The sequence below is a fragment of the Saimiri boliviensis genome, chromosome 13, assembly GCF_048565385.1.
Source record: "Saimiri boliviensis isolate mSaiBol1 chromosome 13, mSaiBol1.pri, whole genome shotgun sequence".
NCBI classification, from domain to species: Eukaryota; Metazoa; Chordata; class Mammalia; order Primates; family Cebidae; genus Saimiri; species Saimiri boliviensis.
In genome coordinates, this window is record NC_133461.1 from 15190459 (window position 1) to 15218053 (window position 27595).

The 27595-nt window shown below is 40.9% G+C and overlaps 2 protein-coding genes and 1 long non-coding RNA gene across 9 annotated transcripts in view; 1 reads left to right on the forward strand and 2 right to left on the reverse strand.

Moving 5' to 3' along the window:
• Positions 1-473, reverse strand: part of SERPINB8 (serpin family B member 8) — a 15856-nt gene extending 15383 nt beyond the window's left edge. Inside the window, exon 1 of the mRNA XM_003926007.4 lies at positions 210-473. The gene's annotated coding sequence lies outside the window, so the exon portion shown is untranslated. The remainder of the gene's footprint in view (positions 1-209) is intronic.
• LOC104651061 (uncharacterized) overlaps positions 1-21451 on the forward strand; it is a 21642-nt gene extending 191 nt beyond the window's left edge. The window contains exons 2-5 of one of the 4 annotated variants that reach the window (XR_012513069.1): positions 1245-1336; positions 2086-2182; positions 3797-3931; positions 5877-7752. This is a non-coding gene — a long non-coding RNA (uncharacterized LOC104651061). Of the gene's footprint in view, positions 1-1244; positions 1337-2085; positions 2183-3796; positions 3932-5876; positions 7753-15191 lie in introns of those variants that run through there. The other 3 variants (XR_012513067.1, XR_012513068.1, XR_012513066.1) reach the window with 3 other exon arrangements.
• LOC101050733 (serpin B6) overlaps positions 15373-27595 on the reverse strand; it is a 19437-nt gene continuing 7214 nt past the window's right edge. For 2 of the 4 annotated variants that reach the window (XM_074383288.1, XM_074383286.1), the window contains 3 exons: positions 22658-22775; positions 21420-21562; positions 15605-16949 (listed from right to left, as the gene is read on the reverse strand). In XM_074383288.1, coding sequence (XP_074239389.1) covers positions 16632-16949; positions 21420-21562; positions 22658-22775 — 579 coding nt within the window. In that variant the 3' untranslated portion in view covers positions 15605-16631. Of the gene's footprint in view, positions 15463-15604; positions 16950-21419; positions 21563-22657; positions 22776-27283; positions 27434-27595 lie in introns of those variants that run through there. The other 2 variants (XM_074383287.1, XM_074383289.1) reach the window with 2 other exon arrangements.

Here is a 27595-nt window from a genome sequence, read left to right on the forward strand (position 1 = left end):
GTGGGGCTTGGGACCCCCACGACCCCCACAGCCCCGCAACTCTCTTTCCCGGCTGCTCCCCGCCCTCCTTTTCCTAGTTCCTGCCCGCCTTTGTCTTGCTCTGGCTCCTGCTCCTAGCCTTCCTCCCGCCCCCCGCGCTCTCCTACGCTCCAGGGAAGAGGGGACCCCGGTGGGAACCTGGGCACCTGCGTGCCTGCCCCGCCCGGTACCTGGGAGAGGTCCCCAATTCCTGCTGCTGCTGGTGCTGCTGCTGCTGCCGCCGCCGCCGCTTCGACTATTCCTGCTTTGTAGATGCCTCACGTCCGCTTGGTTGAGGGCAAGGCTTCCGGCAGGTGACTCAACCTTCCCTGCGCTGGCCTGTGCAATCCCTGACTCCGATTCCGAGGCTGAGCCTGCTGGCCTGTGTGGATGTCTGTGGGCACCGGAGAGAGGGCCTGTCTGTGCCTGGTCCTCGGAGGGTGGTTGTGGAAGGCTTTGCTCAATAGGAGATTGGTTTGTTTTCCTGGGTTACTATGTGCAGTATTCGTGTTTCGGGTGTGTGTATGCAAGAGCACTCGCAAAGTGAAGACTTAACTTTGAAAATTAACTAAGGGCAAAACCAGAAGGTTAAAGTTGCTAAAGTCAGCAGTTTCCAAGCTGTTTTGGCGTGACACCCATCAACACAAGTTTTGACACTCATCCCAATGGATCTCTGTGAATTTGTACATAATAGTGTGCTCAATACTAATGTATTCTAAATGCTATAAAGCATATAAACAAATTTAAGTTTGGATTGGTAGCTATCATGGGGAAAAGGTCTCAGGAGGGAAATGGACTGATTTAAATGGAGTAAAGAGCATTCGTTCTACTTATGAAACCTTGACATTTGATTTTTCAGTCTATATACGAATCACTCAAAGATATTTGATTGGAATCTAGTAAAAATCTATCCTCTTGAAATCGGTTTTTAAAAGTAATTTAATTTTTATCATTGCAACAGTTCGAAGCCCACCGAACCTATTCTTTTTGGAAGATTTTTATGAAGGTTAGAAACCTACATTTCCAAGTTTTTAAAGTGTTCTTATATGAGAATGTTAACATTTTTTAATAACAAAGTCATACAGTCATGGAAAAATATCCCAAGAGGGGTTCTGAAAATGATTACCATAGACACTTCTAAAAAACAGTTCATTTCTCATTCATGGAAACGATGGACATTTACTTGAAAGGCATTTAATTGTATTTTTTTCAAAAACATTTGCTAGGTGTTCTACTACTGACAACAGCTTATCATCACAGGAAAAGTCAGCACAAGAGGGAAGAGTAGCCTTTAACAAAAGAAAAAGAAAAAAAGCAAGTATGTAATTAATTCTTTTTTTAAAGTACACTTATATGAGATAACAAGCAAGTCAGCATTTTTCAAAAGACTGATGGCTGTTTTCCTGCTAATTACAAAATATTATAAAAGTTCTGCTATTTAACATCCTAGGTTTTTGTTTTTTAAAACTACAGTGATACCATCTGGTCGCAAGCATTCCTCTCAATATCTCGCTGAAAGCAAAGGCGCAAGAATGCTTCTGTCAACCCTGTATTTTATGAAACATGCTTCTCAGTGTCTGTGTTCAAAGAGACAAGTTTCAATTCAAACTCAGTTATCCTAGATCCCAAAGTCTGTGCTGCTCTGCTTCCAGAGAGGAACTGGACAGACTAAATAGGAGTTAATGATAAACATGGACACTCAAGTTTAGAGCCTCACAGAACAATTTTGAAAAGTAATCCTTGCCTCTTCAGGTTTATATTAGACCGCTACTATTTAAAGGGTTCTTACTCTAGAAAGTCTTTCAAAAATCTCAGCCCTAACATGTCTTTGACTGAACATGACTGGGAAAAAGAGTACACAGGGATTCATTCTCAGGGTCTCAAGGCAAGTGGTGGTGAAGGGAAGGTCTTAATCTGAAACTTCCATATCTCCAGGGTTTTCACTCTACTCCCACTATGCAGGAGTGGCCAACTGTCCACTTGACTAGGCCTAGCTTATCCTAACCATCTGTTTTGTTGTTGTTGTTGTTGTTGTTTAATTGAGACAGAGTCTTGCTCTGTCACTAGGCTGGAGTGCAGTGGTACAATCTCAGCTCACTGCAACTTCCACTTCCTGCTAACTCTCTGTTTTAAGGAAGGAAGTAGACCTCCTCCTTCCCAGGATGTAAGTACATGAGTTACCTTCCCTCCTGCATCCTTAATCTCTTCACTGTTTTGCAAAGTCTTAGGGTGAAAATATGCTCAATATCTCACACATTAAAAACAAATATGCTTTCTTTACTTTTTATGCCTTGTAACTACCACCCTGCTTTTTCATTTTTCCATTCACAGTCTTTTTTTTATTTTTACTATTTTTTTTTTTTTTTTTGCGACAGAGCCTCTGTTGTCAGGCTAGAGTGCAGTGGCACAATCTCGGCTCACTGCAGCCTTCACCTCCTGGGCTCAAGCAATTCTCCTGCCTCAGCCTCCTGAGTAGCTGGGACTACAGGTGCCTGCCACCACACCCAGCTAATTTTTGTATTTTTAGTAGAGACAGGGTTTCATCATGTTAACCAGGATGGTCTCGATCTCTTGACCTCATGATCTGCCCACCTTGGCCTCCCAAAGTGCTGGGATTACAGGCCTAAGCCACTGTACCCTGACCTATTTTTTTTTTTATAAAAAGTGTACACACACTGGGGTTTGTTGGGGGACAGGAGGCTAGGGGAGGGACACTGAGGGGTGGAGAGGTTGTGGAGGGATAACACTGGGAGAAATGCCTGAAGTAGGTGACAGGGAGGTAGAGACAGCAAACCACCATAGCATGTGTGTACCTGCAAGATCTGCACATGCACCCCAGAACTTAAAAGTACAATTTGTAAAAAATGTTCGCATCTGCAAAAAAAAAAAAAAAAAAAAAAAAAAAATTGAATTATTTTAAAACGTTTTGTTATCATTAAATAGCCAAAAATACATTAAAATTTCCCTAAAAAAGTGTACTCATAGACTGTTGTCCTTTTATCACCATTGATTCACTTTTGACTCCATTGCAGTTAGATGTCCATCCAAACATTCTCCGAAAGTGCTGCTGCTGAGGACACTAATTGTCTTGCAATTGCCTTGGCCAGAAATGTGTCCCAGGTCTTATTTCATTTTGTTGGCAACCTTTAGCCCTTTCCTCTTTGACCTTTGCAGGCTGTCCAGAGCACCCTTCCCTTCTTTCCCGAATCCTTTGCTTAGTATCCAGATTCCTTTCCTCCCATTCTAAACGCTCTTCTTTTCACTATAATATGATCTTCTTGTATGACCTCCCCTATATCCATAGGTTCATGTTTCAACTGTTAACTTATTTCTTCAAAATCTCTAACCTGTCTCTTGAGCTGTAGATGTTACCTGTGTACTACAGGACATCTTCTAGAAAGCTGGGTGTGTCCCTCCCCAGTTCTCTGAACTAAATGATTGAAAGTCCTATTATTTCTATCCATATTCTCTCCCATCCATACTCACTCTCATCTGTACTCTCTCTCTCACCTCCATCATGTCTCATGTCTCTCCTAAACAATTTTCCTGCCTTCAGTTCTGATCCATGCCAACCTATTGTCTACTCCGAAGTTCAAGTAAACATTCCAATTCTAATTATTTTATACCTCAGTTTAAAATCCTTTATAACCTCTTATCCAAGAAAAAAAAATTATAAACTATTGAGCAAGTACTTAAGCCTCTTAAAGTCTTGATTTCGCTCTTTTCTTTAGAGCCATAATAAAGTATTTACATTCCTTCATATCCTCTACTCATATAGATGGGATTCCTGGCATACAAGCTTGTCTTTCAACATTCAGTTCAAATAATGTCTCCTGCAGGATGCTTTCATAGAGCTCTCCAGTTTGGAATTCTGCTTTTAAAGATCCACATTCCCACTCTGCACCCCAAACCAGTTAAGTAAAGATATCTTGGGGGAGGGAACCAGGCAGCAGTATTAGTAAAGCTCACCCGGTGATTTCCCTGTGGAATCCTAAGAGTAACTGTTCCCAAGAACTCTCCTCAGTAAGTCTTGGTGCAGGATTCACCCCTGTCTTTTCTCCATGGCTTTGAAACCCTCTCTAGTGGCTACAGACTAACGTTTGAACTGTGTCCAAACTTAACTACTCTGCCAATTGAAAATGCCAAGGTCACTTTTCCATTGTGCATCAATTTCTCCTTGTTGATTAGTACTAGACTCAGACTTTGGGCCACACTTGATCCATCCACTCCTTTTCCTCTGACCAGCAACAGATTAAAAGATGAAAAACGGTTTTTTTCCTCCCTGAAACTTCCAGCAAATGCTTGTTGGTTTGAAGTCCTTTATGAAGGACATAATATGGTCACTGAGAGTTTGGTTGTAAAGACGAATATCCCATGCAGGAAACACAGTGCATGCAAGTGCAGAGAGGCACAAGACGGCACCATGATTTTGGAAAACCATGATATATCTTGCAGTGGTACAGATAGTGGGAATGAGGCACTGCAAGAGCGCGTCTGATATGTCCACAGAGCCACATCATGAAGGGCCATGTCGACTGTGTTGGTGGGGTTTCTTCATTACCTTGCAGCCTATGGGGAAACATGAAGATTTTAAGCTGGGAAGAAACGTCGTCATATTTGTATTTACAAAGGTCCCTCTGGCTGCATCATGGAGTATATGGCAGGAGGCTACCATTGCCTGCAGTGAGGTGTTAGGGAAATAGCAGTTAAGAGATGAAGAAAGCTGAAATGTGTGGATAATCCCCCACATAGGTAGCGAGGAAGGAGAGCTCAGCAGAATCCTGGCACAATTAAGGCCTGAAGAATATCTCAGTTTATAGTGTTACTACTCAGTTATTTCCTTCTATATAATCCTTTATTTAATCAATCATATATTAGTTTATAGAATTAGGGCTTGGAGAATATCTCATAGTGTTACTACGTAGTTATTTCTCTTCATATAATCCTGTATATATAATCATGTTATTTCATAGAATGAGTGCCTAAAGAAACTCTTACCACTCAGTTATTTCCGTATATATATCTTAGTTCATAATTGGAAGAATCCCTAGAGTAGACACAGTACAGAGCATGAATTAAGGAATAAGCAGCTTATAGTCGGAGGAATGTCTGGAGCAGACACAGTGCAGCGCATGATTTAAGGGAAAACAGTTATACCAGGACAAGAAGCCATGACCCTGGTAGCAGCGTTCAGTATTGTAAAGATACCTGCTGTATGGCAGGCTTAGGGCAAGAGCCACTCCTCCTGGTGAAGGAGTTGTAGGACCTTGCTCCAGTTCTTGTGGAAGGCTGCCCTCAGACCAGCAATCTCACCTTGGTGACTGTGAACTTTATCAGCTCTTGCTACTGTGCTGCTCGAAAAGCATCTTCCCATAGAACCCATTGGAAGCTGCCAGCAGGTGGCAGTAACCCTGACTGCTATGTCATTGCTCTGTGACTTAAAGCATCCTTCTATACATCTTAGAAGTAGGTTGCCCATAGATAGAGATATTGCACACTGCACTGTCTTCACTGCGCACAACCCACCTCCATGCCTCAGTGACCTAATGGGGTGGACCCCTTACTGCACATGGCCCTTGCCTCTACGACCTAATGGGAATGGATCCCTTGTTGTGCACTGTCCACCTCCTAGCCTAGGTGACCTAACGGGGGTGGACCCCTTGTTCTATTGCTCACGGCCCTATCATTATCCTTAAAAATGATTTCACTCACTGCCCTGCCCCCTAACCTATACACAATAAATACATATGCTTCTGGACATTAGGGGCATCTCCTGACTCCACTTATAGGTGGTGTGGCCCCCCTGAGCCCAACTGTGTTTTCCTTGTACTTCTGAGTTCTGTCTCTTTATTTCTCAGATCCTGTGCCTCAGCATAACATAAGGGACACCCCATGACCCTGTGGGGCCCTCAGGCCTACATCAATGGAGTGAAGGCAGGAGAAATGGAGAGGAGGACATGGCCTTGAGGCATTGCAGGACACAACTTTGGTGTCACTTCTTGGGCCATGAAAGGAAGAGGGAGCAGGAAGAATCAAAGAGGAATCCAAGAATGAACAAATCTGATTTTTGAAATAATGCAATGAAATGCGGAACTGGTCTGTTTTCCTAGGTAAGGAATTTGTCTGCAAGTCTATATTCATGAGGATCAATTGGATTTATTTTCTGAGTGTGGACAATTTAATTGCTGGATCCTAAAGGGAAACCCATCAGAGTGACTACAGCCCAATTCAGAGTGAGCCTGAACAAGCTCCCCACTCATGAAGCCTGTCCCCTGGCCCACTAGGAAGATGACAGGTACCTGATAAGAAGGTTCCAGACTGTATCATTCAGTGTCTCAGAAAGTGTACTCAGCGTCATCTTCTGTCTTCTTGCCTTATACCTACTTTTCATCTCTTCAGTCAGTACTGGGGAGTATCTGCTGATTCTCAACTCCTGACTCAATCTTGACCTAGTTGTGGCTGACTTCCTTGGCTCCTGACTTTGTGGCCCTCAGAAAGGGCCCACTCCTAGGCTAGTCTCAAGTTGAGCTACCAGTGTCTCCAAATTAGACTTCTGCTTGTCAAGAAGGAAGTAGAGTGTAGACATAGTTGGAACTTCCTAGCATGTTTTGAGATATCTGTGTTAAATGAACAAATACTCCACCTTAAAGAGGCTTATGGAGTGGGGCACAGTGGCTCATGCCTGTAATCCCAGCACTTTGGGAGGCCGAGGCAGGCAGATCACCTGAGGTCAGGAGTTCCAGACCAGCCTGGCCAACACGGTGAAACCCCGTCTCTACTAAAAATACAAAAATGAGCCGGGCATGGTGGCGGGTGCCCGTAATCCCAGCTACTAGGTGGGACTGAAGCAGGAGAGCTGCTTGAACCTAGGGAGGCAGAGGTTGCAGTGAGCTGAGATCTCACCACTGCACTCCAGCTGGGCAATAGAGTGAGACTCTGTCTCAAAAAAAAAAAAAAAAAGTCTCACAAGACTTCCAAAACGTCCTCTGTGACTGACCATATTCTCCAGCCACAGTTACTTACTTCATACATGCACAGCCACACCTCTCAGTCTCCCATGAGGTTCCCAGCAAGCTTCCTGGGTTTTGAAAAAGTGTTAGGTACAACAACAACAACAACAAAACACACTTGCTTCTGCTAATTAGTGCTAGAGAAACAGAGGTAGCGTCGTAAAATGAAAGCATTCGAAAGAACCATATTATTGACGAGGTTCCTTATATTTTGTAGGGGAGGATGGTGAAATAGAGATAGTTTGTGTGATTTGTCCAGAGTCCCATGAAGAATTCATGAGAAAATTGAGACTACAGTCGGGCATGACTACATTCTCAGAGAACTGCTTTTTCTGCCACACCCTGCAGTAATAATATTGCCACCAAACAATTGGGACAGTGTTTCACATATTCAGTGATGGAAGAATAGTTTAATTGTAATGAATAAATGTCAGTAAAAATTAATCCAATTGTGATAACACTTAAGGAATGGCATGTGCACTCTCTAGGAGAAGTTGGGCTAAATGATGAAATGGAGTGGACCTGTCTGTGATCCGTGGTGCTGTGTTGCTGTAGGGAAATTTCTATTTTTAAGTTGAAATGTGTTCTGCCTGCATTAATGCTGATTCTCTTGATACCAGTGTGCCTATCCTATCGGGTACATTCAGTGTTCACAATTGCATTCTCTTTTCAGTTTTCCCACCACTTCTCGCCGTTCAAACAATTAAAACCTTCTTGAATATTATTTGGTTACTCCTTTCAGTTAATGAATCATTTTATAGAGTCTACTGTCATTTTTCATTAACATTCCCCAGACAAATGAGTACTGCTTACTGACAGCACAATCCTAAATTCAAACAGACTACTGAGTTATAAAGCAGCTATCCAGATCATCCAAAATATGCTGGCTGTGGTTGGGGTATGGATTTTTGTCTCCACCGAAACTTACATTGCAATTTAGTCCCTGGCATGCCAGTGTTGTACTTAGAGGTGTCTGCGTCATATGGGTGGATTCCTTGTGAAAGCCTCGGATCTCCTGGTAGTGAGTTAGAACTCGTTCTCAAGGAATGCATTAGTTCTGCCAAGAGTGGGATGTTATACAGTAAGTTTCCTCCCATATTTGGTCCCTCTTCTCATGTGCCTGCATCCCTTTGACCTTCTCTACCGTGTTTTGACACGGCACAGAAGCCCTCTCCAGAAGCCTGGGAATGCCAGTGCCATACTTCTGGTGCAGTCTGCAGAACATGAGCCAAATAAGCCTCTTTTCTTTATAAACTACCCAGCCTCAGCTATTCCCATATAGCAACACAACAGAGAGTAAGACAATGCTTATATTAAAATGTCTTGATTATTACCAAGACAAATGTAAGCAATGAAACATAAATGTTGTAGAGCGTCTGCTGACCAAGGGTATAGAGAACCCAGTGGACCTTAATGTGAAAAGCATTACATTAATATGCCTGGTATTGGATTCCAAGGAACTTGTAAAAGAAAAGTCTCCTGATATGACATTGCCTGGAAACTGCCATTCATCCCTTATTAGTGAATTGTCAGTTTCTCCATTAATTTCAAGGGTGTTAAAGGGAAGTATTAAGTGACAAAGAGTTTGAAGGCAATTGGAAAGGTCTCTGTTTCTAAATGTATCTTTTTGTGCTTTGATTGAACGTGTTGCAGATAGGAAAGTTGAATGGCAGATCCCTGATATCTTCTCAGATTTTAGTTTATCAATAGAGTTGCCATTGATTGTTGAAACAGTGTGAGTTCATATCAGTTGTTCTTGAGTCTTGCCTAATTCAGCATTAATCTCAGAATTCTCAGTTTTTTTTTTTTGTTTTTTTGTTTTTTGGTTTTTTTTGAGACAGGGTTTCGCTCTTGTTACCCAGGCTGGAGTGCAATGGCGCGATCTCGGCTCACCGCAACCTCCGCCTCCTGGGTTCAGGCAATTCTCCTGCCTCAGCCTCCTGAGTAGCTGGGATTACAGGCATGTGCCACCATGCCCAGCTAATTTTTTCGATCTCTTGACCTCGTGATCCACCTGCCTCGGCCTCCCAAAGTGCTGGGATTATAGGCGTGAGCCACGGCGCCCGGCCAATTCTCAGTTTTTAGTGGAGTAGTTATTCTAATATCTGCATTCCCTCAAGCCAGGATGGGTTTGGTAGACCTGCACAGTGGACTTCAAACTTCTGCCCCACTCTTTCATAATAGTGTGAGAGATGCTTATTCGGTTATATCAGGCAGTGTTCACTCTGCAAACAGAAACTACATCAGAGATTTGAAGAGAGGAGAATATAGAGAATTATTAAGTAATAGATTAGCAAAAAACTGTAATGGGAGCAAATGTAGAAGGTACAAAAGAGAAATTGCCACTTCATGTCTTGGAGTAAGTGGACAAAAAGAACTAAGGACTTAGGGAAAGACATATATGCTATGGACTGTATTATGTCCTCACAAAATTTTTATGTAAAATCTCTACCCCCTAAGATGATGGCATTTGGAGATAGGGCGTTTGGGAGTTGATTGGGGTAAAATAAAGTCAGGAGAGTTAGGCCCTCTTGAAGGAATTAGTGGCATTAAAAGAAGAAGAAGAGAGAAATTGCTCTCTGCCATGTGAGGATCGAGCTAGAAGGAGGCCTTCTAAAAGCCAGGAATAGAGCCCTCATCAGAAACCAAATCTCCTGGTACCCTGATCTTGGACTTCACAGCCTCCAAAATGCTGGGAAATGCCAGTTGTTTAAACTCTCTAGTCTATGGTATTTTATTTTTATTTTCTGAGACACAGTCTCACTCTGTTGCCCAGGCTGGAGTGCAGTGGCATGATCTCAGTTCACTGCAACCTCCACCTCCTGGGTTGAAGCAATTCTCCTGGCTCAGCCTCCTGAGTAGCTGGAACTACAGGCAGATGCCACCATGCCCAGTTAATTTTTTAGGTTTTGTTTTTGTTTTTGTTTTTGTTTGTATTTTTAGTAGAGATAGGGTTTCACCATGTTGGCCAGGATGATCTCGAACTCCTGACCTCAGGTAATCTGCCCACCTAAGCCTCCCAAAGTGCTGGGATTACAGGTGTGAGCCACCACACGCAGCCTATGATATTTTATTATACCCACCTGAGCAAGCTAATAGGACTGAATGTCCCAAGGCTGAGACTCAAAGCTCTGTGGAGCTGTGGCTGCCACAGCACATGCAGTCTTCAGTGGCTATGAAACTTGCCAGAGGGCCAGAGCTGGTTCACAGAAGCCATCTGCCCTTGCTGGAGGATGAGGGCAGGCAAATGCCCGTAGAGACATAGTTGCCAGCGGTTGCATCTTGACCAAATGCGGAAATGGCCATTGTGTGGAGGAAGCATGGCCTGAGGATGTGGCTACAGATGACCAAGTGGGCTGCTGGGTGACTACACTGAATAATCCTGGGAAGATCAGAATCTACAAACTGCATTTCTGCTATCTCCTTACAGTGTCTCTCTAGCTCCCTCTATTGGCAGAGCCGAACACTGGTCCAACCAGTGAAGTTTTTGTCACAGGATCCAGGTTTACTACTACAAAGTCCACAAAGGTAGATTTAGAGCTGACAGACAATAAATTGATACCTGGAACAGCGATGAATAGAGTTCTCAGGCAAACCTGTCATTAAATATGGATGATAACTAATGAATCTGTCCCTCATTTCGTGATCCTCTCCAGAATCCTTCATTTCAAGGACAGCATGTAAGAAATTCACTGATAAAACATTGTATGCTTGGTCACAAGCAGCTAGAGAAAACAAACTATTTCTGGCCAGGCGCAGTAGCTCACACCTGTAATCCCAGCACTTTGGGAGGCCCAGGTGGGTGGATCATGAGGTCAAGAGATCGAGACCATCCTGATCAATATGGTGAAACCCCGTCTCTAATAAAAATACAAAATTATCTGGATGTGGTGGTGTGTACCTGTAGTCCCAGCCACTTGGGAGGCTGAGGCAGGAGAACTGCTTGAACCCGGGAGCTGGAGGTGGCAGTGAACTGAGATCACACCACTGTGCTCCAGCCTGGGTGACAGAGCAATGCTCTGTGTCAAGAAAGAGAAAAAGGGAGAAAGAGAGAGAGGGAGGGAGAAGACTACTTCTGAAATCAACACTAGTACTGGTGGGAGAGGAATTTTATGCTGCATTCCCCAACAGCCACTAGATGTACCAATCAGATGTGCCTGTTCCATGCCGTGGCCTGCAAATATCAGGTCAATATCAGCTTGTGCAGAAAGCCCAGAAGACTGGAAACCTCCCTTCAGTCCTCTGCCCCCTCCATCTCCTTCAACACAAAAGCTTCAAGTCAGGAAAGGAAAGGCCACCTTTCACATGCAGAACCACATCAGCTTCTGGAGGGGACTTCGTGCAGGCACAGCCTGCACCTTCTCAGCCTCCCAACCACCCCCTGCTTTGGACCTCTCCTTTGCAACTATGGCCCTTCAGCCCTCTTTGAAAAGAGGAATGCAAGAGCCTTAGAGTTCCTGTTTATTGATGCATAGAAGGAGCAAAGGCTCTCGGGGCCTCCATCCAGGACTCCTGGAGAAGGCAGAAACACTTGCTGAGTTCATAGAGCCCAGATTCACCTGACCTGAGGTCCATATTCCAGGTGCTCATCCCTGGGTCCAGGATGATGCGCTTTTGGTACTGGAAGTTTCTGAGTCCCACCTTTCCGATGGGAGAATGGCCAGAGAAATCTGACTTCATGTTAAAGGGAGTCAGGTTTATGGTCCATTCTCCTCCTGCACTGTGGTGACAGCTGCCCTTCTGGTAGGTGCTGATACAGGCAAGTTTCACAGTAACAAGAGGAAGAGATTTGTTTGAGTAATTTTCCAGTTTTTTGCATTACCAGACATTGGATCCATGTTCTACCTCGTTTTAGCTACAAGAACTTGTTAAAGTTACTTAACTTCCTAGTCTCAGATTCTTCACAGTTTATTATCCCTGAGAATTAAATAATCTATGTAAAATGTTCAATGGAGTAAACATCTCTGAAGAGGTGAGATCAACTTTTTCCTAGAATTCAAGTCTAAATGGAATTCACTTTGTGGATACTTAACAAGAAACACTACACAGTGTAATGGAAATGTCTTAGTGCAATTTCACAAAAGACGTGGAATCATTTGGGAGGCTGGACCTTTCGCAGAAGGGTGGTTGTTTTGATCATCTCATATTCACCTTGTTGGTGAAGGAGGGATCTCCCCCACTAAATAGCAGGAGATAACCAGACACACAGCATGAGACAGGGACAATGAAATTGACAGCAGTTTATTAGGCCTATCTGCTGACAACCCAGCGAGGGAGGACACCACATGCCCTACAGGGTCACAGGAGAGGTGCATTTGGGAACAGAGTGAACCAGCAGGGGCTGTGGGAGGCAGGCTTTGTACTACAAGAGGAAGTGATGAATCGGGCCTCCTCCAGATGTGACAGGCTTGTTTGAATAATTTTCTAGGCTGGTGGGGAATTGAGCCAGGTTGAGACCCAGGTGGGGTACAGCTGACTGGCTGATCGGGGAGCTAAGAAGGGTGAGGAGGCTTCCTGCTCAGTGGGTGAAAAGGGTGCACATATCTAACAAGAGCAGGGGACCACATGGCCAGGCCTCTGAGACACTGAGAAGCCCACGGATGTCATGCAGCACAGGGATTTCAGGCCTTACAAGACAGAAATAAAATATTGAGTGATAACCCTTCAGATACAACAGACAAACATTCATATTCATTCCTCTAGGAACAATATGCATATTGTTTTTCTCTATGATTTGTGATTTACATGGTTAAAGTCTGATTACATTATATTTCTATAACAGATAAAACTATTATCATTCATTTTCATAATTCACTATTAATATGATTTGATTATCTTCATTCCAGGAAAGAGGAAAAAGAAACACCCTCCTGCTTGGATAGTTAGAGGCTGCTCCATTTATATTCCCCATTCCCAACTCTTAGTCCACTTGACTGGACCATCCCCAAGGCAGTGCAAAGAGGCGTGTGTTTCCCTGAGGAACAGGGTGCCACCCAGTTGCCCCTGTCTGTAACACTCAGGTTCTCTCTGCTGTGGAAGAATCACATGGACTGATTACTCCCCACCTTCCTGTCTTCTTTCCAAGTCCAAGTGTTGCGCAGAGGAGGAAGAGAAATGAGAGTAACAGCAACCTCTGATGCTCTCTCTTCCTCTGTCAGCACACATACAACGTGGATGTTTCCTTGAAATCCTCAGTTCCATTATCTCCCTGAAGCTAAGTAGCTGGCTTGGGTACAAAGGGGAAAGTGGGCCAGTTATGGAATGAAAATACGGGTTGTGAAGTTCTGAGGGCTCAGGGTCTTTCTGGCTGCAAGGGGGTTAATGGAATGTCTTTTTAGCGGTGCCCTAGAAAACAATGTAACTCTCCCTCTTCAATCTAACTCATCAGTGTGTTCCCCTATCACTGATCACAACTGTTGCATTTTAAGCCTGTAAGACAAATGGCCACAAAAAGCTTAGCTTGCTTTTCAAAACACATTTTAAATAATATAGAAAGACATGTGATGTATATGCATGAAGCTATCTCAAACTGCATTACCATGAATAAACATATCTAATCATTTCTGCCTCCTGGTAGCAAGCGTAAATTTTCAGAGGAAGTGGACGGTTGTACATTTGAATAGGCTTGTGACCTACTGTTCCCTGTGGATGCAAACTATGAATAAAACAGAAGGCCAAGCAGGGTGGCTCATGCCTGTAATCCCAGCACTTTGGGAGGCCGAGGCGGGCAGACCACTCGAGGTCAGCAGTTTAAGACCAGCCCAACCGAAATGGAGAAACCCTGTCTCTACTAAAAATACAAAATTAGCCCAGCATGGTGGCATATGCCTGTAATCCCAACTACTCGGGAGGAGAGGCAGGAGAATCGCTTGAACCTGGGAGGCGAAGGTTGCCGTGAGCCAAGATGGTGCCATTGCACTCCAGCCTGGGCAACAAGAGTGGAACTCCAGCAGAAAAATAAAAGAGAGAAAGAGAGAGAAAGAGAGAGAGAGAGAGAGAAAGAAAGAAAGAGAAAGGAAGGAAGGAAGGAAGGAAGGAAGGGAGGGAGGAAGGGAGGGAGGGAGGGAGGGAAGGAGGGAAAAAAACACCCGGGAAATTGGACTGAATTCTCACTGGTCTCAGTTAACTGCTCTCTCACCCTCTGTGCCAGCTTCCGAAGAGCTGGTAAAATTCTGGAATTGAAAATTTCTTTTCTTTCTTTTTCTGAGACAGAATCTTGCTCTGTCACCCAGGCTAGAGTGCAGTGGCATGATCTTGGCTCACTGGAGCCTCCACCGCCCAGCTTCAAGCAATTCTCCTGCCTCAGCCTCCCAAGTAGCTAGGACTACAGGCATGCGCCACCATGCCCAGCTATTTTTTGTATTTTTAGTAGAGATGGGGTTTCACCATGTTTGGCCAAGCTGGTCTCAAACTGTGGCCTCAAGTGATCTGCCCACCTCAGCCTCCCAAAGTGCTGGTTACGGGTGTGAGCCACCGCACTGGACGGCTTCTGATCATTCTGAGTCCTGCTCACTATGCTTCCTCCACACTCTCCATTTCGCTTTCTGTTGTTTCATTAAAAATGGGTCTATATATGTCAATACTATTGAACAGAGAAGACAGAAAACAACATGTATCTTCTTTTACTTGAGAAAACAGAAGCATAGCAGACTGTGAGGGTGTCACCATACACAAAATGAGGAGACAGCAAATAGTTCTGACAGTTGGAATGTGTTGGTGGGGGAGTGGAGAGGGGGTAACAACTCATTTCAGACAGAGGGGTTTGACTAAGTGGTCATAGATACCACCTGCAAAGTGACCACGAAATCCTCAGAGACTATCAAATAAAGACCCTAGAAAACATTTAACATGCAAACACACACACAAGAGTTCTCAACGAGGAATTTCAAAATTAGGTTCCTAATATCTCATTTTTGACTGCTGCTACAATAATAAAGTCCCTTTGGGTCACAGGCACATTTTAAAGAGTATAGGAAATGTAAATCACTAAAAGAAAGGAGAAGGACTCTATCCAATGACTACCTATGTCCTTAGGGAGAGGAAAATCGGCCACAGAAGAGAGTACTGTTGGTTTTGCTGTGCTGGATAAAGAAGAGGAAGGGATGCTCTGCACAGAACCTGAGGGGTAACTGGCACAACAGTAAACTATTTCTTCTTCTGCAGCTGCTGCCGCTCTGTACCTTCCTCATTGACCTCCACAAAGGACTTGTGCATGACCTTGGACAAGTACAGGTCCTTCTTAGACGACATTCCTGAGAAGTCTGCTCTGTCCCGTTCAAAGGCATCAACCATGCCCATACTGCGAAGGACATCCGCCATGTTGTAAGATTCCTCCAGTTTAAATCTAGGAAAAAAAAACTTCCATCTCTCGTGCTTGCATCTTGTCTGGCTTTGTCCATTCTATGAATCTCTCATAAGAAAGTTTTTTCTCAACCTAGAAGAAGAGTGTTGGATGTTTTAGGGTCTAGATCAGTGTTGCCCCAATACAGTTTTCTGCTATGAGGTTAATGATGTATGGCCATGGGGCCAAATGTGATAGCCATGAGCCAATATGGCTATGGAGCACTAGAAGTGTGTGTAGTATAAAGGAAGCCTTTATTTTTAAAATTGTGTTTAATTTTAACTAATGTAAATGTAAATAGTTACAGGTGGCCAGTGGCTACCGTATTGGACTGCATACATCTGGAAGACAGCACAGTAATGCTAAATCATTCATGTATGAATAGATGTTATATTTCTGGGCTTGCCTCTTCCTTTCCATAAACTAAGTCAGACCATTTCCCTGAGGCAGAATTTTACAATTTGGCTACATTTGCTTGAGAACAGCTCTTCTCACAAAGTTTACTGTTGTACCTGAACAGAAGCATGTTGAGGCAGGAGCTCTCAGAGTTGCCTTTTCTTCCATCCAAACTTTCTTCCAACAAATCCCTCATCATTTTCTGTTAATTTAAAATCCCAAATCTCTCTCTTATCTGGCCCTTCGTTCGTCTCTGCCCACCTTGTCGGGTTTTGTTTGAAACGCATAGCAACATCCTTTCTGACCTATCTCCATTCTTGACACTTCCAATTCATCCATTGCAAGCATAAGGATTCGTTTGCTAAAAATTCAAATTACTGTCCAGCTAACGTTTTTCATTGACTCTCTACAACCTTGCTATTCAGTGTGGTCCATGGGCCAGCAACCTCAGCATCGCCTAGGAGCTTGGTAGAAATGCAGATTCTCAGACTCCTCCACTCCAGTCCTATTAAGTCAGAATCTTCTTTCTAACAAGATCCTTAGGTAATACGCTGAATCACAGCAGCTGCTCCCCACATAATTGCTTTCTAAAGAGCAAACTCACAACTATGGGGCAAGGTTGTGGAGAAGACTACTAATACTAGTCAATGGCATACTCTGAGCATCGTAACAAATACACTTTATACACCATGCCTTGCATTCTACAACATCCCTCATAGGGAGGTACTGCCACCACCTTCCATAGGAATAAGCCTGAGAGAGTACAGATTTCTAACTTGTAAAGCAGGACATTGAACTCTTACCTGGTTTGGCCCCAACCTGAGCCCATTCTAGGATAAGAGTATTTTCTAAATTGTATTCAACACTTAGAACACCATCCCACTGGATGTAATCACAAAAAGAGAAAAGGGCATATGGCCCAATAATTCAGGGAAACACTGGTAAAAACAAATTTTCAAGGTTTCTTTTTTCCTTAAAAGCTTGTGAGAACCTTTACTATGATGAAATGCATACTTTAAACACTCTACCATTTTCAAATCAGTGTTTTCACTGGGAAGTATGATGATCATATTCAGCTCCTGTCCAACATAGGGAAGCACTAGAATTTGGCTGGATATTTTCCTTACGCAGATGATTTTAAAAGTGGATTCCTTAAACATCATTTGCACAGGTTTTTCTTTGTTCTAGAAAAGAAACAGATATACATTAAGTTGAAGCACAAGAGTCAAATATTGGACATAATCAACAGAGTTGGTCCCTTTCTGCCGCTACAAACACTTTCTTTCTTTGGTCTCTAGAACCCCGTATTAGACACTTCCTTTACTGGCTCATGGTCATTACTTCAATATCCAAACACCAGGGTGCCCAGGGCTCAGTCCCTACGTTGCTTTCTGTTGGTGATCTTGAAGGAGATCAGGATATGCCACTCTGAAATATACCATTTTGGTTTAAGAATATTTTGAACTGAAGGCATTAGAGTTTCTGAAATATCCTATCTGCCTAGAAGCAGAACCTCCCAAAAGAACTCAATTGTCCTTATTCTCTTCCTCAGTAACAATTCTAATTTTCTTAGAGATGAAAAGTCCGCACACACCCATCATTGTCACAAGACTATTACTTCTGCCATTGATTCTGCTCCAAAAGGACTCATGTATCTTTTCACAAAAGGCATTTGTTTTTCCCAAGTGCCCTTTATTCCCCTCCCTTTCTCCTACTATGTTGGATAAAAACACCACAAATTCTAATGACCTCTTCGAGTTACTCATCATTGAGTTTTCCTATGTACATGTGTGATGCACAAGTTAATAAATTTCTGTTCGTTTCACTCTTGTTAATTCTTTTTGTCACTCTACAGGGACCCAGCCAAAGAACTTGAGAATATAGAGGAAAAAGATTTCTTTTCTCCCGTATAATATCATTTAATCTCATGAATTTAAATATAAAATCCAAGTTGCACCTCTGGCCTGGATCTCACCTTAGTAATCCAGTATCATCCATTTCGCTACCTACTCGACATCAGCATCTGAACATACAAAACAAACCTCCAGTCTAACTTGTAACAGTGGGCTCTTCACAATCCCTTACAAATCTGCTCCATCTGTTTTCTGTCCTATCTCAGTTGATGGGGACACCATCTTTCCAGCTGTCAGGTACCCTGAAATTAACCTTGACTCCCATCTTTGTCTCACACCACATATCTGACACATTAGCAAATTATATCAGCCCCATTTTTACAATGTAACCAAAATCTAACCTGTGCATCCTACCTCCGCTGCCATCATCCTAATCTGGGATGGTGCCGTAAACTCCTGAGTGATTGCCTGGTTTCTGTCCTTACCCTCCTTGTGATTATTCTCAGCACAGGAGCCCGAAGGACCCCGTTAAAATGTAAGTCATATGAGGCGTGAATTGAAAATCCTCCTGACTCAGAGCAAAAGCTGAAGTCTTTGAAATAACTAGTAAATCGTGCCATGAGTTTGTCCTCCACTGCCTCTCTGATCTCATCTCTTAGTGCACTCCCTTTGCTTGTCTGCCACAATCACAGTGGCTGCTTCGCAGATCCATGGACAAACTATCTCAACTCTGCCCACTGAACTCATTCCCCCAGAACCTGTAACACATATGACCTTACTTCTTTCTGTCCTTGTCTCAAATACCATCTCCTTCAGTGAGGGCTTTCTTGCTGACCCTTACCTGAGGTTGTGCTGCCCAACCTAAACTTTCTTTTTCTTTTCTTTTCTTTTTTTTTTTTTTGAGACAGAGTTTTGCTCCTGTTGCTCAGGCTGCAATGGCATGATCTTGGCTCACCACAACCTCTGCCTTCCAGATTCAGGCAACTCTCCTGCCTCAGCCTCCCTAGTAACTGGGATTACAGGCATGCTCCACCACTCCCAGCTAATTTTGTATTTTTAGTAGAGATGAGGTTTCTCCGTGTTGGTCAGGCTAGTCTCAAACTCCCGATCTCAGGTGATCTGACTGCCTCAGCCTCCCAAAGTGCTGGGATTACAAGTGTGAGCCACTGCACCCGACCCCACCTCAATTTTCTATTACATTTTCTTTGTACCTGTCCATACCACTGCTTTTAAATATATATTTACTGTCTTTCTCCTCCAAGAACATGTAAGCTTCATGTGGAGAGGGATGCTTTGCAGATTTTGAGCAGGTCTGGAATAGTATCTAACGCGATACATGACACAGTGAGCACGCAATCATTATTCGTTAAATAAATGAATAAACAAACAAACTTACTTAACAACAAAAATACTGAAAGAAAAATTAACAGAACTTACTGGAAGAACACCACATTTGTTTCTAACGCATCGTCAGACAGTAGGAAAGATCGAGGACCATGATTATGTTATGTTCTGCACAATAATTCTGCTCAATTCCTGAGTCCTTTTTAAGTTAATAGTAGCAGCTACTGTGAATTTATTGAATATTAGAGTAATAGTCAAAAATAGTTTATAGTCCCAGTTCTCAGATATATATTAAATAAATGAACTCCAAAATATTTGTGTTTCAGCTTTTATCTTCACGTTGTTGCTCACACAAACTAATGCTCAGCCATCAATATCCTCTTCTTCTTTAGTTCTGTCACTTTTAGTGAGGTTTCAGCAAACTCGTTTCTGGAAATGGCCCAATAGTAGGCATTTTCAGCTTGGTGTCTTTACAGTGTCTGTTGCATCTACAGATTGAATATCTCTATCTGAAATGCTTGGAGCCAGAAGCATTTCAGATTTTGGATTTTTTTTTCTGATTTTCAAACATTTACATTATACCTACTGGTCGAGCATCCCTAATCTTAAAATCTGAAATCCACAGTGCTTCAATAACCATTTTCTTTGAGCGTCATGTTGGTGGTCGAAAAGTTTCAGATTTTTTGAGCATTTCGGATTTTGAATTTTCAACTTAGGAGCACTCAATGGAACTTAATTTTGCTGTTTAAAATAAAAGCACCTATAGACAGTGTTTTAGCATATGAACATAGCTGTGTTTCAATAAAACTTTATTTATAAAAAGAAATGATGGACTGGATCTGACCATTGGACATAGTTTGCCAACTACTGGTCTAGGAAATTCCTCTCCCCACTTTCAGATCCCAAAACCTCTAGTCTTGCAATATAAAAGGATCCACACTTGGTCATTTGTAGTAACTGAATGATGCATTAAATATGCAATTATATAGGTAGGTTTTATTTCATTTTGTAATTAAAGAATCAAAATGAAAATTTATAACATCTCAAACTCTGTGCCCTTTGAGAAAGTACATAGGTTGGTACACTTACCACTAATTGCAGCTTGGGTTTTTTGTGTGTAAAGACTAGAAAGCAAAACGGAATTCTTCACCTCCTTATAGCATAAAATAATTCTGGCCAGTGAGAAAGAAAAAAAAAGCTTTCCTTCATGAGAAAAATGCCAGAACCTCAGAAAGAGAAGATTTACTCTTCCCTCTCTGTCAATCCTGCTTTCTCTTGCCTGCATAGTGTGTTTAATGTCTGAATCAGCTTGTGAGCATGAGGAATTAAGTCATGGAAGTAAAGAAGACAGAGCAGAAGAGAGAGTGAGTCCCTGAAACTTTCTCTTACGACCCACATCAGGCTTGGCCTCTCCCACCTCCAGAATTCCTGTTGTGGAAGAAGAATATCAAGAGTTTAAACCTTGTGTGTTGAGTTTTTTGTCAATTGCCGTTCAATGAAATCCTAGCACACATCTTGTTTTAAAAAACTTAAGGACAGAAAGTTTTCCAGGGGAAAATGGAACAGTTCATATCAAAATAAAACTAGAAAGAAAATAACATTCCTTGAGAAACCAAAGACTCAATCAGGCACAAATGGGCATGGAAGATTTAACCAGTGATTAATAGTTAATCTATTCTACTACTTTTGAATATATCCAGAAAGTTCTAGAGTTAAACAAAAAAGAAAGAATAAACCAGATTTAGAGAAAGACAAAGGGCCTTTTGCAAATAATGTATTCTGAGTTGGAGGTAGCTAAACTCTATGTCTGTCCTGTGTATGTGTTTTTGCTCACCTGTTTTTTAGGTAAAATTTTGTGCTTATTCATCTTTATTATCAACAGATGAGTGAACATAATTTATTGGTTAGGTACTTGTCGAACACAGGTGTGAGCTAAGCACTAGTAAAGTAGCATTTTCTCACTCAAACAGCAACAAGCAAAGTGGGAAAAGGAACACCTGATTCAACCACTGCAATGCCACCACAGAGTGGAAGGAATCGCTGTGACAGCTTGGACGAATAGACAGCTTGGGGAGGTGCATTGTCAAAACTGAGGAGAAATGAAGATAGAGAAATATGTGAGATCCAGATTATGAAGAGCCTCACACATCATACCATTCATTTGAGTTTATCTCACAAGTTTCGGGAAGCCAAGGACTATACACTCAGATATGTAATATAGAAAGTACACAACACAGATGAGATAGAAGCTGGACCAGAAGCCTGGGAGTATGTAGCCACTGTTGATGAGACACAAAGGAGATGAAAGGTAGAGGAAAGGCCCATAGGTTTGGAGGGGAGTCCTGTTGCTGGATGACCAAAGGGTAATGGCCAAATCTACCAAGAGTCATGTTTTAAAGCCAATGTGAAGACAGAGACTGTTCCCAAGAATCACCTTTGAAATTGCAAAATATTCACCTTGCTAATTTTAAAAGGCATTTTCCTGGTCCTATGTTTCTCAAACTGACTCTCCCAGTTTCCTTTGAAGTAGATGGCGTTCACAAGAATCAGCTTAGTCAATGAATCAACTAAATCTGGAGAGAGCATCTCTGTAATTTTACCTGTAAAGAAGAATTAAAAAACCATTCAGCTAAAAGTATTCCCAGATGACTGTATCAGGAGGGATATCCAGATCATGTCATCTGTTTGAGAAATCAAGTATGCATGAAGGTAGTTCACGGTGTCCCAAAATAAAATCATGTAAAGGGATGCTTGTCCTCACAACAACCATAGTAACAATACTGCAATAAAAACTTGAAATAGAGCTCTTGTAATAAAAATATCACAATTTGAATAGATGCATAAAACAAACAAGTAGATATTAATGAGAAGAGGATGATCTGATAATATATAGCAGGGAATGATTGATGCCTATGGCTTAAATAAAGACACATAAAAGATTGGCAAAGGTAGTTGTAGCAAGTATAAGAACATTTTAAGAACTAAAGATTTAAAAAGGCAGGACTGGCTGGGTATGGTGGCTCACACCTGTAATTCCAGCACTTTGAGAGGCTGAGATGGATGAATCATTTGAGGTCAGGAGTTCGAGACCAGCCTGGCCAACAAGGTGAAACCCTGCCTCTACTAAAAATACAAAAAATAGCTAGGCATGGTGGCAGGTGCCTGTAGTCCCAGCTATTCCAGCTACTTGGGAGGCTGAGACAAGAGGATTGCTTGAAACTGGAAGGTGGAAGTTGCAGTGAGCTGAGATTGCGCCACTGCACTCTAGCCTGGGCAACAGAGTGAGACTCTGTCTCACACACACACACACACACAAAACAGGCATGACCAAGCATCCTGCCACATTGCATAGATAAACCATAGAGCATAGGCAATACCAGAGAGGGAGTCCTTTAAATTCCAAAGTTAATGCTATGTGTTAATAGAAACCCCAACTAATATTAACAATAAAAATGTGTAGGTTCTTCCGGAAGAGATATACTGCATATTGAGAGATATCACAGATAGATGATAAGTGCAGGGATAAAGCTAGAGAAAAGCTCTATACTGCAGCAGTATTTCAGAAGCAAGCTCTTAAAGTTTGCATAGTTATTTAGAGAAAAGAGCACTCCTTTTCATGTATGACAGTTTTATAAAGAAACTGACTGTATGACTGTTTAAAATGTTATTGAAATAAAATAGCAATATGTTTTCACTTTCAGTTTTTTCAGCAATCCAGGTGTTTATTTGTGTTCTGGATGTCTCTGTATCATTCAGAAAATCAAGCTGTTTTAGCTTTGCTTGGTAGAATTTGCCACAGGGATCTGTAAAAGACTAGGAAAAATTGAACAACATAATTTCACAGCTAACGAAATAACACCAACAACTTACTTCTTCACTGTGACACATCAGAAAATCAATAATTTTATTATTTACCATATAGAAATTGCAAATGTGAAAAATTAACCTGAAGTCAAAATTCTTTTCAACTATTCTTAATCTTAGCTTAATAAACTAAGTAATATATAATCTACATAACAAATAAATTTCATCAGCTGCTGGATCTTTCAAGAGAGTAGCAGTGCATCAGTGAAATAATAAAAGGCACTGAGAAATCTCCAAGAAGACGTAACAATCCTTAACATGTAATCACCAAATAGTGGAGCATCAAGATACAAAAGGCAAAACCAGAACTGAAAGGAGAAATAGATGAATCCACTATGATAATTGGAGACTTCAAATGCTTCTATCGGTAATGGAAAGATCCAGAAAGCAGAAAATGAGGAAGAACATAGTTGAACTCAACAACAACCACCAAATAAGTAGATATAATTGTCCTTGACTACTTCATCCAACAAGAGCCGATTACACATTCTTCCCAGGCTTACGTGCAGCATTCACCAAAATAGACCGTATTTCAGGCCATGAAACACAACTTATCTTATTTAAAATAATAAACATCAGGTAATATCTGCTTTCAGACTACAATGGAATTAATCTAGAAATCAGTAAGAGAAAGGTGGCTGAAAAATTCAGAAGTACTTGGAGATTAAACAGCACACTTTTAAATAATACAGGAATCAAAACAAAAATCTCAAAAGACAAAAACATTTTGAACTAAATGAAATTGAAAACACACTGACAATATTAAATACTGAAGAAAGCATGGAGCAACAGGAACCCTCATTCATTGCTGATGGGAATAAAGTATTGTACAGTCACTTTGGAAGACAGTCTGACAGTTTCTTATAAAACTAAAAATATGATGCAGCAATATGACTCAGCAGTCATGACCCTTGGCATTTACCGAATTCGGTGGTGAGAAAAACCTGCACACAAATATTCATAGCAGCTTTATTCATAATTGCCCAAGGTGGAAGCAACTAAGATGTCACCCACCACTCTGGTGGGGATGTTAATTAATAGGAGAGGTTATGCACTTACATAGCATATTGATGGTGGGAGAGTTCATTATAGGAGAGTTAGTTAATAATGGGAGAGGCTCAATTTTCCGTGAGCCTAAAACTGCTTTTAAAAATAAAATCTTAAAAAAAAAAATTCAAGATTCTTTAGCTATAGAATCTGTTGCTTTGTTTCCATTAGATTTGTTGAGTAAGGATTAATACGGCAAGTGCTATGTCTACATCTACATTTTAGAATAACAGTATAAAACTGGGTCTGTTGTTCCATAAACTATGTGAGTAGACTATATACTACTACACCAGCAATTTCTATCAGAACTTGCTGCAATGTTGGGAAAGTTGTAAATCGGCAGTGTCCAGAGTGGTCCCACTTAGAGCTATTAAGTGCTAAAAATATGGCTAATGGGACCGAGGAGGTAAACATTTACTTTAATTAATTACATTGAAATGCACATAACCACATGTAGACAATGGCTGTGATTCGGGATGTTTTTGAGTATGAAAAACTTTACTAAAGAGTCCAAACTATAATCAGTTACTCTACGGAATTACAGGATATTCATGAAGACCTACATTATGCTATATAAAAGCAGAATCTGTGGAGGAAATTAAATGGATTAAAGTAATTAATTTGTTGTCCATGCACTATGGAATTGTTTCCTGATCTTTCTCTCCTATTGCTCACTGGTAAATATTTAATTCCCCTATTCAGGTTTTGGTTTTTATTTTGGAATTTTATACTTCCTTTTCAGTACAGCACTGGAGAAGAAATATAACAGTAGTTATGAACACAAGTTCTGCAACTTACTAGTTGTGGGATCTTCAAAAACCTTCTTTCTCTCTTTATGCCTCCATGTCCTGTCTGGTAGAACAGGGAAGCAGTAATACCTACACCTCACAAGATTACTGTGAATACCTGATGAATTATTTTCACTTTTTCCATGTAACATTTTTGAATTTTCATGACATTGCATTGCATAACTCGTCTATGTACATCATTTTATTTAGTCCTCCCACAATTCAGGCTTTGCCAATTTGGAATTTCTCAAACTAAGAAAACAATCAGAAATAAAACTGATAAATGACATATTGATGACTTGTTGCAGCCCTAGGTGATCTTTTCAATGTTTAAACATTTTAAAATAATTAACTGTCATCTAAATTAACTTACTATTTTAGAAGCCATGAAGAATAAAACTAAACATCTAATTATCTACTGCTATTGATCTTGGATTTTGGAAATAAGAATTTAAAAAGTGAATAAGAAATTAAGGAGAAATTGTTGACGAATATTTCTTATTTTTTTATTTTGTATTACAATATCAAAATAACATCTTAAACATAAATTATTGTCTTAAAATATCTACCATCAGCGTATATTTGTATGTTGGAGTTTTGTTTTTCTTTGTATAGAAACATATATAACATGTATAGAGGGCTAATAAAAGGTGGTAATAACCTAAATAGTAGCTAAGACAATAAAAATAAGTGAAATACATCATAAAATCACACTATAATGTACAAATCTTATAACTATTTAACTTTATGGTTCACAACCTTTCTTTCTCACTGGCCAGAATTATTTTATGCTATAAGGAGGTGAAGAATTCCGTTTTGCTTTCTAGTCTTTACACACAAAAAACCCAAGCTGCAATTAGTGGTAAGTGTACCAACCTATGTACTTTCTCAAAGGGCACAGAGTTTGATGTGTTATAAATTTTCATTTTGATTCTTTAATTACAAAATGAAATAAAACCTACCTATATAATTGTATATTTAGTGAATCATTCAGTTACTACAAATGACCAAGTGTGGATCCTTTTATATTGCAAGACTAGAGGTTTTGGGATCTGAAAGAATCTCAATTGTTTCAAAACCAACTGTGGCTTCTTTTGGGGATATGGCATCAGTGATGGTCTGCTTCGGGGTCCAAGGCTTGTAACGGTCTTCTTGGGTTTGAAAGTTGCCCCCACAATACTTCCAGGTGGCTCTCTGCCTCAGTCTAGAAGTGCAGCGGTGGGGTGCTGGGGGTCGGGGATTTTCCCTCTCAGTCATGCACAGGTCCTGGTAGACAGCATGAATCCCCCTGGGGGCTCTCACTCACTCGCCCTTTCCTGTGTTGAAGAGAATCTCCAGGCTTCAATGCTGAGCTTAATCAGACTGGTTCCTTGATTCTTTCCTCTCTGTTCTCTGTGGACCCCTCCTGCCTTGATGAAACCCGATGTAATTTCTCAGATGATTGATCAGTGTGCAGGGTCAATGTTCATTAGCCTTTCTATTACTTCTCGTGTGGTACACATGAGCTGCTTCTAGTCCGATATCTTGTCCCTGCCCTTCCAAAAGTTTATAGGTTTATAGTATGCAGTGCTGTTGATAGTAGGTGAAAATGAGCACCACACACATATCCTTTGGGGAGTGTAAATGGCTCCAACACTAGTAATAGTGATTTGACAATATTTATTAAAGCTTCAAAGTCTCATTCCCTTCCTCCTTTCTGCACATCCATTTTAGATAGTAGCTAGTGCACATGAACACAAAATCTTGTACAAGGGTATTATTGTTTGTAATGGCCCAGATTAAATACAACCTAAATTCTCATCAATAAGGAAAAGGTTTACTATATCTTGGTACAGTCATGCTTAGGAATATCAGAAAATGGGTAAAAAGAGTGATATAGGTATGCATATGCTGAGATGAAAAAAATTTAAGACACATTGCTAAGTAAAAGGAAGCAAAGTATAAAACAATATGTATAGTATATATAGTATAATAACAATCTAGGAAGGAAACTTCAAAAAGCAGCATTTCTGTATGTGAAGCAGGGTACGCTCCAAATTTATAAAAGCTCAGACATTGAGAAGGGGAGTATTGGAGTTAGAAGTTAATGAGGATTGCTGATTTATATGCATTATTTGCATTTTTGTTTAACAAGAAATTACTTGAGCACCTTTGTTTTTAAAAAAAAAAAAAACTATTAAAGACTTGTCAACAAATAGAGCCAAGGTAGTTAAAATATGTTTTAAAAGATTTGCAGTGTCTAAAAATCAAATCAAAATATTTAAATGCATAAGAAGTGTCACGATGCAGGAAAAGTTAACAACATCTGCAAAGCAATTACTAGAAATATGCATTTTGATCGTTTTCTTGTTTTGGCTGATTTGTCTCCAATTGTGCTATGCTCTGTGTCAGTCAGTTCTTTTATGAAGATTAACTCATTTAAGCTTCATGAAAGTCTTGTCAGCATCTGCTATAAGACTTATTTTACAGACAGTAAAACAATCAGAGGAGCCGTGTGAGGTTAGGGAATGAAGTTGTGAATTCAGGCCCACCTGTATGAATTCATAGCTCACATTCTTTCTACTACTGTCCATCACATTGCTCTCTTTATTTTTTTTTTAATAAAACACAAGTACAACTTACTGTGTGGAAGTCATAAGACTTTTCTCCAAAGAGCCTGTTAGCAATTCTAAGCAAATACTGAGTGTCAGTTCTGTTAATTTCAGCAAGAAGTGACTGAAAACCTTGGTGAATATCTCCATCTTCACCTCCAATTTTACTAAAAGAGAGTGCCTGAAATTAAAAAATAATAATAGTAAAATACACATATTCCATATTCCCTGACTTCAAAAATAGGCACAATGCTAAATTCAACATTAAGAGATTTTCAGATCCTTTCTACGGCATAAAAGACGATTAATCTAATTTATATGGTTTAGCTATGTCTCCACCCAA